General features: G+C 39.6%; 1 protein-coding gene across 1 annotated transcript in view; it reads right to left on the bottom strand.

Annotated features, from left to right (window-relative positions):
* Window positions 1-7,214, bottom strand: part of LOC6903955 (uncharacterized) — a 64,993-nt gene extending 57,779 nt beyond the window's left edge. The window contains exon 1 of the mRNA XM_033383064.1: window positions 6,550-7,214. Within this exon, the coding sequence (XP_033238955.1) occupies window positions 6,550-6,817 (268 nt within the window). The 5' untranslated portion in view covers window positions 6,818-7,214. The remainder of the gene's footprint in view (window positions 1-6,549) is intronic.
* Between the last annotated feature and the right edge of the window lie 5,215 nt (window positions 7,215-12,429).

Raw genomic sequence — 12,429 nt, 5'->3', positions numbered from 1 at the left:
TGTAGAAGCAAAAAAAAAAAATGCATTTCGAATTTCGAAACAGACGCTCATTTAATTCATTCAATTCGTGACAAGTCGCATTGTTAATTCGAATGCTGCTTTTTGCCATTCATTCAGTGCTCTAGTACGTACTTATTCGTGAGCGGAATGTCCCTATTATTGCATGTCAATATATGTACCTTGCTATTCATCCTACTCTGGCTCTATCTGCTCTCTCCGACACATGTTCATTGATTCGAAAGCAATTAAATTCCCAAAACACTTCACATACAAAGACGAAAACAGACTCTGATGTCATGCAAGATTGATAATAATACAAAAATTGCACATTCAGTTGTCAGTTTCAGTCTACTCTGTGGCGAGCGGGCGAGTGGGCTAGCGGGTGAAGAGATCGGTGAAGCCTGGAATTGTACTAGATTGACTTTTCAAAACATGCTCCTCGTTATGGGCTCGGCAACCGCAGGCGAAACGATTATATTGTACCTTTAATGCCCGCCGAGAATCACTCTGCTGCTGCCTCCGATTGCCTGCTTGCCCATCGTAAGTTAGGGAAAAGTGCTACACAGCCCCCTAGTCTGTGTCCTATTTGTAATTAGCCGAGTCGATCAAGCCCTGTCTGTCCGTCCGTCCGTCTGTCCGTCCCTATCAGCGCATAGTGCTCAAAGACTATAAGAGCTAATGCAATGACATTTTATATCTAGACTTCTGTGATATGTCACTGTTACGAGAATATTTTAAAACTTTGCCCCGCCCACTTCCGTCCCCACAAAGGGCGAAAATCTGTGACATCCACAATATTGCAGATTTGAGAAAACTAAAAACACACAATCATAGAAAATTACCATATCTATCCGGTTACTGAATCTGGATCAGATCGGATCATCTGTGTCTCTCGCACGCACTCTTTGTCGTGTCGTTTAATATTAGCGGCGTCTACCGGAGGAGAGCCATACTGACTAAGTATCGGGTATAAATGTAGAGTTGCGGTCTCAACAGCAACTTTAACATAGTTTTTCGCCTCTCCACCTAATGACCTATTTGTTTAACATTTTATAACATCTTATCTGTTTCCATTTTTATACCTAGTACTTGAAGAGTATAAGGGTATATAAGATTTATGGCAAAATGTAACTTTTAACAATGTGATATCACACGAGCCTGGATACAACATTTGGTTGCTCTAGCCCATATAGAGTCTGAGATCTAGGCGCTCAGCGGGATGGACGGACTGAATCATATATTGGTGCTGTTCAAGAATATATACACTTTATAGGGTCGGAAATGTTTCATTCTAGGTTTTACATACATAAACTTCCACTAAAAAACTAATCTACCCCTAAAATACACACATAGTTTCTTTTTATTTTATATTTGATATTTACGTATAGACGCGTTACCTAGGCGTCGCACAGTGGGGCATTCCGACGTTTCAGCTTGCTAAATTAAAAACTTCTGAACAATTAAAGATATCTTCATGAAACAAACTGCATTTCACAATTTAATCTGCTTAAGTACATTATGCTACGGTGTCTAAAAGCTTCACAATATTGAATAAAGTTCAACTTTGACGGAGCATATTTTCCTAATTAAAATGCTTAATTTTTATTCTTTAAGATAAGATTCTTTTAATGTTGTGTTTTTCCTATAAACTAATATTTTTGATTTAATTTTCAACTCAACCTTATTTAACAAAATTTTATTTACAAAAAAAATTTTTTTTTTTATCGGAAAGTTGGTTGAATTTTTTTGTTTCTGTAAAATAATCCTCCACATCCTGTTTAGTGGGTGGAATATCTTATAAACTTATTATTTCTAAAGAATGACTGCTTGCCGATTAATTTTGTGATCTCACATATCTAATGGATGAAATATATGGATCTGAAGAGGCTCACATGTTGAAAAGGTCTTTGTTTTGCTTAATTCGTTATGTCTTGCACGTACTCGTATTCCTGTATTTTTTGTATTCTTTGTTTCTCGGTTCCTACGCTTCCTCTGACATCTCTCCAATTGGTAGGCTTTGGTGTACAATTAAAATTTGACCATGTGCCAGAATTTTATGAAGCGTAGGAGCTAGCTTCTTTTCAGGATATTTTTCCAGTAACAGCTCTGCAGTCTTCGAGGCATATTCACCAAACTTGTGGGTATTTACTTTCTTTGCAGTTTAAAATATACAAAATGACACCCAATCTTTTCATAATGTCAATATCCACCCAGTTATTTCATTTTTCTCAAAGAATGGTGAGTTTCCATCGTTTGTGTTTCCAAATCCTTTTTTGGGGCGGTCCATTTTCAGCAATAGTTTGTTCAAAAATTGTTCTTGGATAATTTTGTTTCTAGTCTTCTGTATTTCCTTGGCTGGCGTTTTTATTTATTTATTTATTTATTTTCTTTCCTAGTGCTACAAGCATGGGGCTTATAATTAGAGCACTAGTGACTAGATGTCACATTGGTTTTGGTTGGGTCAAACTCAACTATTATGATTATATAATCTTTTCTACATAGTACTAAGTTCTAAGTATTCGGAGTATTCTGCTCAGGTAGCATATGGATTCATTAGTACCCAGCTTTTGAGCAGTTTTCAACTTTGACTGGACTTTAAAAAAATATATCCCTAAATTTTCCCGAAATTTTTTTTATGTACATATGTTCTTTGAACTATTTATTACCTAAGTCTAAAAGCCCTGCGCTTCGGAACCGTTTGGCTTCTATACCGATTTACTTGCCACAACCTCGCGCGAAAAACGGTGCCGTTCGACCAAATCTCCCAAAATCACCGTCAAAAAAACCAAAAAAAAAAAAAACAAAAACCAAACGAGATTGCGACTGCGATTGACAATGTAAAAAAAGAATTTTGTGGACTTCAGTAGGCTTTTGGTATTTTCTATGAAATATTTCGCAGCTCATTAACAAAAGCTACTTTAAGTACTTTAATAACACTACTCAACAAAATTTTCCGCTGTGAACCAAACCCTTTTTTGTATAGCTTTGGGGCTGTATATTAAAGAACAACTTAAAATCTATTTTTAATCTTTTGAATTTTTTTTTTGCAATTCGGACCAAATAACTTGTAGCTGCAGCTTGCCGTCTGGAAAACATAAAGCTTTCAAATATTTTTCCACAATTCTGAATTTGAAAACTCGGAAAAAGTCGAAATACATTCATTTTAATTTTAAATTTTAAAGCCTCAAATCTATCAGAAAAGGTCGGTTTGGTATACAGCAGAAATGTTGAGTAGTGTAATTAACACCTGATCTTGTATCCCAGCAGCACCTTCCCTAAACCATTTGCGACGGAAAACTTTTGTAAGCCATTGAATACCTTTCGCTCATTCGCTCAATGTTTTTGGGAGTGTGTCTAGGTAATTACTTAAGCGATTAAAAGGATTTGTGCTGAGAGTTTCTTTGCGTCGGCATTTGAGCATTTAATTAACGCTGAACACAGTTTGATTTAACCAATTAAGCATATCATAATATTACCCATTAGAAAATGACAACAGAATCGGAGCAGACGCCCTCCTACGTCTGCATTTTAAATGCATATTCTGATACATCATTATCAGCTTTGGGCTTATTCTTAGTAGCCTTTACCCACGCAGTACATCTACGGGGAACGGTGGGATTTTTTACAGACGGAAACCGTGGGAATCGGGGCCTCATCCACCATTTACTATACATCAAAAAATCTGCTGATGACAATAACAATACCAAAGTTTTTGGCTGAATTGTGATATTTAACAAGTTGAAATGAATAAAGTGGCGGTTTTATTGGCTATAATATACTATCTACTATATATACAGTTTTTAGCCACTAGGCACTATGAGACGTTATTCTTTATATGGCCTTAAACATTTCAGAAGCTCTCTTTGGAAGTTGGCTGCTCACAATTTGCTGGAGTATCTCTTCCTTTTGTTTCCTGGTGCTCTTGCTGTAATTTCTGCTGATCCTTCTTAGCAGCATTTCCCGATTAATCTCCAGAAGGTTGTCCAGTTTTGTTGCTTTGGTGAGGCGCCTTGGCCGCAGAAAGAATACTAAATACTTAAAGATGCATTTTATCTGTCCAGATCGACATCAAAAGGATTCTTTCGGGCTCCCCGCAAACTCATATGTTTTCATACTAAATGTATATAACAAGATTTTTGAATGGCTTCAAAAAAACAAAAAATAAAAAAATTCTTACCACCACCAGTTTCTACGCGTTCTTTTTTTTGTATTGCGTCTGTTTTTTTTTTCTTTTGTTGGTTATGTATGACAAAAAGTGCGTGCGGGAGAGAGAGAAAACGTGTCTGAAAGTGTCGTCGGGCGCTGCGTAGCCACTGCAAATTGATTTGTTCCTTTTGGCTACAAAAATGATCCGATCTGATCCGGATTCGGTACATGTGGTCATTCTTTATGATTGTGCTTTTTGAGTTTTCTCGTATCTTCAATATTGTGGATGCCACAGATTTTCGTCCTTTGTGGGGGCGGAAGGGGGTGGGGCGAAATTTTGAAGTACACTTCTAACAGTGAGATCAAACAGGAGTATGGGTCCAAAATTTGGTTGCTCTAGCTCTAATAGTCTCTGAGATCTGTGAATGCCACAGATTTTCGTCCTTTGTGGGAGCGGAAGTGGGCGGGGAAAAGTTTTGAAATATACTTGTAATAGTGACATATCACAGAAGTCCGGATATAAAATGTCGTTGCTCTAGCTCTTATGGTCTTTGAGCACTAGGCGCTAATAGGGACGGACAGACGGACGGACGTAGAGACGGATAGACAGACATGGCTCAATCGACTCGGCGTTTGATGCTGATAATGAATATATGTCCTTCTGGCCGTTACACACATCCACTTTTACCACAAATCTAATATACCCCAATACTTATTTTGAGTATCGGGTATAAAAATGCGAAAGCCATTTGGCTCAACAATCTTTGCTTAATTTCGTAAAAATTCGACCTTTTTTGCGCCGGGTGCAAAGAGGCACCAAAATTTGTTGATGCGCCTTCATTGATGTATTCTCTTTTAAGATCGTCTAACATAACCAGATCGGTGTCAAAAATAAAAATAAAAAAAATATTGATATTGATATATTGATGATATTCATATCATTATATTATTATCCGAATAGACAGAAAAAAAATTTTCGGATTTCAAAAATTATGATATTATTATATGATATTGCACATGCTAAAGCTATATTGACCGTTTGACCCACTGTGCTTCGCACTTATTCAACTTAATTCGAATATATTCTGTACTACGTACCCGTAATGCAATTGATTGCCGTTTTTTCGCGTGCGTATTTGTCGCCTTTGTGTATAGCAAACATTTCGTGATTCGCGCTATAAAAAAATGCTTCGATTCGAAATTTTTGTCAGTGTGGTTAGTCAGCTCTTCCGCCCGCATCTTTCTTCACCAAGATCTTTGAGTGACTTTTGTATATGTAGCTTTTAAGTGCCAAGTCCCCTTCCCCCACACATAAACACAGATACTGTTTAAAATTTTTGTCGTTCTAACTGCAATGTAGATGGCATATCATTCATTTTTCTTAAATGAACAAAATGCAAAAAAAGTTGTTTGGTGTATATGTACATAATCGAAAAACATAGTGCTTTTAGCTGAAGATTATGTTAGGAGCTATTAGGCTAGTCAAATAAACTAATAATTTCGACACAGGTGCAGTTGTTAACACTGCACTTCTTAACACTGCCGGCAATAGTAACACCCAGAAAAAAGCGTTTCCGAACACCTTAAGTATATATTCTTGAACAGCATCAATAGCCTATTCTATTGAGCCCTGTCTGTCTATCCGTCTTGCCGTCTATAAGAGCCAGAGCAAAAAAATTTTTTATCTAGATTCTTGCGATTTAGAAAATTTCGCCCCTCCTTTCTGACCCAACAAAGGACGAATTTCTGTGGCATCCAAAATTTTGGAGATACAAAACGACCAAAAACCCTCTCATTCTTACAGTACATTGTACGCCCTCTGGCGGAGGGAAGACATACTGACTGAGTATCATGTATAAATTCAGAACAGCGGCTCACGATGTTCCCGCTAGTTGTTAGAGTACTTTCTTCTTAGAAGTTCTTTAGCAGCGTAATGGTAATATTGTCGAGAGCTCGGAAATAGGTTGATTGAGAATTAAGAAGTTAAAAAAGCTCATATGAGACCAAACAGTTCATGTACCTAATAGTCTTATTTATAGTATGGTCAGATAATTAAATAAAAGGTAAGGCTTTCAAGGGTTTGCAACAATAGGCTGGATACATTCAAGATCGGTAAAATAAGGAAATACTGTGAATGATTTGGACAGATTGGATTAGTTACGTGGAATATGTTTTAAAATAACGTATACAATGCCAGACACTCAATTTTGTTACTGGTACTCGAAAAACATCAAATAATATGTATCTTACTCAAGCTTCGAAAAGTACTCCAGATAATTTGAGAATGCGACTCCAACTCGTGAAATATCGGTTTAGGAGCTCTTTCCTTGCACTTTCTTCTTTCCTCTAATGGTACGTACCCTTGAAATCGCCAGTTCCATCCCCATCCCAACCGGCACTTACCGTTCGCGTAGGCGTCATAGTCAATATTTTTGTGTGGTCTCGGCTGGCGGGACTGGTCGCTGGTATCCGCTGCATCTTCGATGTCCTGGTCGAGCTGCATCAGACCGTGCTCCGACTCTGCTTTCGTCGAGGAAATAACATCATTTCCGGCTCCCCCGGCGGGCAGTGCCAGATCCAGAGCCACACTCAGGGCCAGTACTAGAACCAGCGGCAGGTGGTGGGGTCGGCGTTCCTTAGCCGCCATAGCCGCCATAGCCGCCATAGCCATGCTCGACTGCAGGCTCACTGTAAATCGCACGCACGTAACTTAAAGCACGGAACGCAACCCGGAAACACAAAAAATTGGCACCCGACGAAAAGGACTCGCCTTTTGTTTCACTTATGGATTACTGTACTCTGGTTTGCCTCAGTCTGGGGCGACTCCGAAGAAAATAAGCGGTGGTCGCCACACCAGAACAGCAAAAAAAAAATACCACACACACTGACTCAAGCCCCGCAGCCAAAATTGTTGAAGGATAGAGGCTAATAAACCTTACTTGTGTTTTCGACGGTTCGATTCCTGTATTCTGGCTGCTTGGGACACGCGTTTCCCACGCCGGCAACAAGGATTCTAAACTGAGCGCTAGGCAGGCAGCGTGCGACCTGGCCAACTTGCGAAGCCCAATTGAGGCAGTGAAGTCCTCAGCCAGCACTCATATAGCCCCCGAAGCCGAACTTCTGTTTTGGTGAATGGACGGCTGCTTCGGCTGACGCCTGCGCCTGAGACAGTCAACGATGGAGCATGAAGTAGCTGGAGCTCCTGCAGGGCAGGAGGGCTGGAGGGCTGGAGGGCTGAAGGGCTGCAGGGTACGTGGCAGCGGAAGGTAGTGTGTGACAGAAGTCAGTTGCAGTTCATTTGCTCGGCTACGTGCTGAGAGTTTCGGCTGGGGAAGGCGGGAAGTGGGATAATGGATAATGGCTGATGGGCAATGGGAAATCGGATTTGCAAGCGCCGTCAGAGCTTCTGGCTGCAGTTTTGATGGACTGTTTTACGGGTAGTGTTCTCAAAAAGTCTGCAAAGGACTGTATGTTTGTTGATCATCTACGGTTGGATAGCAGGATACGTCTTTAATAATATACAGGGTGCGCCATCTTTCTAACATTAAATTATATATGAATCCAAGAGAGAGCTGGGGAAAAATATCGGCTATAAAAACCAAACCGTTTTTAAAATTTTACTATTCCAGATAATAGTATTGCAATAATGCACAAATTGTATGGGATATTTCATGGGATAGGGTATGACACGGGGTATTTTAATTAGCTATGGGTTTAAACCTTTAGGGTTCCTACGGAAAGGTAGACGGATAAAATATCGAAGTAAATTTTTCCAAAATAACTGCGGAGGAAAAATTAATATAAGCAATCTTAATCTAGAGGTAGATACAACAGTTTGTATTTGAATTTATTCGGCTGAATTCAATGGATATCGAAGTTTCGAGCTCGTTTCTGTTACTTTTATTCACCTTGCTACAGTTTCGTTGAAGATCACATGAAATTGGTACCAATTGCAGCCACTGCTGCCTCCGCTGCCTTACTCCAAAGCTGTTCATCCGGCTTGGGATTGGCATCGCAATGGCATTTCGGCATTTAGTAGCCTCTTCCTTTCCATACTCTCCACTCAACTCCACTCCACCTGTATTTCGCTCTCTCTCTCTTAGTTAAAACATTTTGCAGTAGATTTTATCTGCCGCGCGGTAGTTTTCTTAGCGTGTTCTCAAAGCAATTTTTGTTATTTTTGATATGTTCATTTTCAAGCAACGAAAAAAGTGCTTTTCGAGAGTGAATTTCCAGACCGACATAGCACTCGAAGTGACGCCTGGTAGAGCGGGACAGCACAGTATTAAATACTCACATAAATGCTTATTTATAAGGAACAACACAGTATACCATAATAGAAATAAATGAAATGATGCTGCATATACGCAGCTATCACGAGAATATGTTTTATAAAACTATCATTGATTCGATCAATAACTCTAGGCAACAAAATTAAACTTTTTAACCACGCTACGAACCGAACCGATATTTTCTGATAGATTTTGACTTTCAAAACATTTAATGAATTAATTGGTTGTTTTTCATGGTGTAGTTTTTATTAATTTCAAAAAGCTTATTTATTTAAGTGTTTTTCAGGGGCAGTGCTTCTTTTTTTCACATAACTTAAGCATCTTACATCTGCCTGTATTCTGGCAATTTAAAAATTTAAGTACCGCTTTATTCAACTATAATAATACAATCGGACCCAAACACTTTGTAGCTTCAGCTTACCGTTTGGAAAATATTAAGTTTTCAAGCTAAAATTGATCCTTTTTGCCGGTATTTTGTTATTTAAATCTTGACTTTATAAACTCAGGAAAAGATGAAAAATATATTTTTGTTGTCATTTCTGCTTTCGTTTCGTTTGTTAAATTCAATGGATAAACGGCTAAGGTACAGTAGTTTGACCAAACCTTCTTATGCAGCACTTGATCGTTTACGGACGAAAACTTACAATACTCTTGACTTTTGCCATACTTACATATATGGCGCGAAGTAGAAACTGTCCCTATATATGTAGGTATTTCAGATGAAGTTTAGAAAAGCCACATATTCATGAAAAGGAAGCTAAGGAAGTGAGAAGTGAAGAGGAGTTATGTACATTTGGATCGTCTTCACAGCTGTGTGAGCGCTATTATGCTGTGGTGTGCAATATCCTATTACGGATTGGACGAGCTGCAATTTTTATCAAATCAAGTTTATCAAGTATGCTAAAAGCTGGTCTTTTTGATCATTTAGTTGTTTGATTAATTACAGTCCCATAAGGTGTGTAGTCTTCGGAAAAACATGTTTTATTAATTTAGCACTAGCTTAGAAGACAATTTTAGATTTTATATTTTCTATTATTTGAGTTGTAAGTTTTCGATGCGGCTCGCAGAATAGATCGCTTAGCGGACTCGAAAAACAACTGTTTTGGTTTAATTTTATTCGTTTTTAACGAAATCACTCAAGGCACACCTAGTTTAACCTACTTCATTCAACGATTTTATTCTTTCTTATAATTAAGACACTTCAATGCATTTTTAAGAATTTGTTCTACGTCCGCTCGCTGCCACAGCCAATAAAAAAATTTTACAATTTAAGTGTAGTATTCATGTGTTGCACTTTTAAAGAACGAAACTTTGAGTTATGTCAGTCTTCATTAGTGAATTTTGCTATTTGCTTTTCTAAAATACATGCTAAATTGAATACAAATTTGATCAAAATTCTAATTCACCGTTTTCTTTGGATTGCGCTGTAAATATTATTTGTTTATGTAATTTTTTTAGTGTGTCGTATTGATGTGTGGGAGAGTGTCGTGTTTCAATTATGATTGCTATTATGACAGAAGTAGGAATGGATGTGGTATCTGCAAAACAGAATCCGCATATATGTACATGATTTTTTTTAATCACACTTCCCTCTGGCTGAGGTGTGCTGAGAAATGCTCTTATGGCTGTAATTGTTATTGTGGCATATTTACTGAGCTAATTGTCGAGCTATTTTTTTTGTTTGTGGTCCGGTCCAGTTCCGGCAATTGCTGTTCGCTCGCCTTCGTTTGACCCTGGCATTCTCCAGTGCATCCTACAAGGCTCTAATTGAATTCACTGCGACCTCGGCACTGCAGCACGAGATTGAACAAAGCCCGCAAAGCGCTCAAATAGGCTATCCCCGAAAGCGAAAAGCGTGACTGATGCCCCACAACAAGAGTCGACGCATTAAATAGACTTGCATATCGATCAATCGTATAACGAGATGTCTTCTTCATATCATCTCTTTTGACATGCATTTATTCATAATGCATAATTTGACTCGCTATATAAATAAATATATACCTAGTATTAATATACAGTGTGTGTGTGTATTATGATTAAGCCAACTATCTGACACCTGACTGTCATCTTCGCAGAAACTAACTCGAAAGATTAGACAAAACAAGACAGGATTTGCCACGTTGTTTATGATCTAAAGCAGAAGCGAAAATATGGACGTGACTGTCGACTCAAGAGGACGAACACGATCGCTCTATAAGGTGAGAGATTCACTTTGTGGTTTGCAAACGGCTGGCCAAAATTATGATATTCTTCGATAGAGTATATGTACACATATCCAATCGGACAGGAGCCCTGCCCTAACCGCAACAATAATCAGCTTTGTGTGCAGGATGTGCGAGCCATTTGGCTCACTCTAGAGTGATGATGGGGCAATTTGCTTAGCCCAGTAATGCTTAATCTGGATGGGACTGAGACTGCGGGCTAGGGGATTAGGTAACCAATACGATTTGCAGGCATAAAATCCGGGTCAGCGTAGACGCAGTATCCTCTTCGTCAGCACAGAGTTGAAACTGGCACTCAAGCTTTGGGTTATTTACGCTAAGAAGAATACATTTTATTGGGCTTCAGCTGAAGCCATTCTGAGAATAGTAGGCGACCAGAATAATCTCGCAGGAAGAGCAGAATTAACTCGTGGTCCGGCAGCACGCGCAGAAGTACCACCAAAGAATTTTCGGTATAGTTAACACTCTTACATCGGGAAGGTTTCGGTGGGGCTTACGCACGAGGTACCCACTTCTCCGCTGCTGAATGGACACACTCGCACGAGAAAAGCCAGAGAGCAGAAAGCCAAAGCATTCCTTGCTGCCCACAGGCAGGTCAGACGATGGTCAATACCTCGGCACCAAAAACCAACAGCAACCAGTACAGTTGGAAAAAGTCGTACTGAAAAGTGATGCGCTGAATGATGGAGAGAGAGTCACATTGATACTCTGATAGCCTTTCTATCCTGAGGCACTGGCACTCTGCATACGACTATAGACTGTTGGAGGGTTCAACCTGGTTCAACCAGGCTTAGGTTCAGGACCTCCAGATAACGGCTACGCAAGTGGTATGGCTTAGGGAAGAATTTTCCTCGGCGGTCCTTGTTTAGCATTGCATACCAGGCCCGAAGGATCGTTAGTACATTTTATCATGCACGTTATTTTATGTGCGCCAACGGGGCTCTGTATGGCGCAGATCGTGGCCCGTGGGCAGGGTGCTGTGGAGTGCTGTGTGTGCAGGATCCTCTTCCTGCAGCCTTTACTGGCTTGAATGCCAAATTAGAGGCAGAGGCATTTTGAGATAGACCCAGTCGAAACGTTGGCTCGCGTTGGGTACTAATACCCGATACTTAGTAAGAATACTTATTTGCAGGTACAAATATTAAATTTCATCGAAAAAATCACCAGTGCTTTTGGCAGGCCACAAATTTTATCGATTGGAGCGCTAGGCTAGTAAGAACTATCTAAAAAAACACGAGGGTGAACGTTGTGAGTTTCATGCTGCGACCACAACTCTACACCCGACACAACATATACCCGATCAGTATGGCTCACCTCGGGCAGACATTGAACGACAAATGTGCGAGAGAGTCAGAAAATCAGTGAGAACGTGTAGGGCGCTGCGTTACCACTGCAAATTGATTTGTTGCTTTTGACTGTAACAATAATCCGATCTGATCCAGATTCGGCAATCTGGTAGATATGGTCATTCTCTATGATTCTCCTGTGATATGTCACTGTCAAAAGTGTATTTCAAAATTTCGTTACATGATCCAAATTCGTGACTGGGAATTTCTTGGTATGCCACCAATCCAGTGCGTCTCCTTACAGTATTACTGGCATAGGGAACACCATGTGGTTCACCTCTATTCGTATGATGTTCCTCCATTCTGTTCCATCCAGCAGTGCGCTCCAAGGAGAAGAAATTTTGCGCAGGTTTAGGTACGCTCCGATGAGAATAATCGTTCAACTTTCGGAGCGCAAGCGACCCAGAAGGAAGACTCGCA

The sequence above is a fragment of the Drosophila pseudoobscura genome, chromosome X (genome assembly GCF_009870125.1).
Source record: "Drosophila pseudoobscura strain MV-25-SWS-2005 chromosome X, UCI_Dpse_MV25, whole genome shotgun sequence".
In the NCBI taxonomy this organism is placed as follows: Eukaryota; Metazoa; Arthropoda; class Insecta; order Diptera; family Drosophilidae; genus Drosophila; species Drosophila pseudoobscura.
The sequence above is the reverse complement of the archived record's forward strand: the minus strand, read 5'-3'. Positions and strand labels throughout refer to the sequence as shown.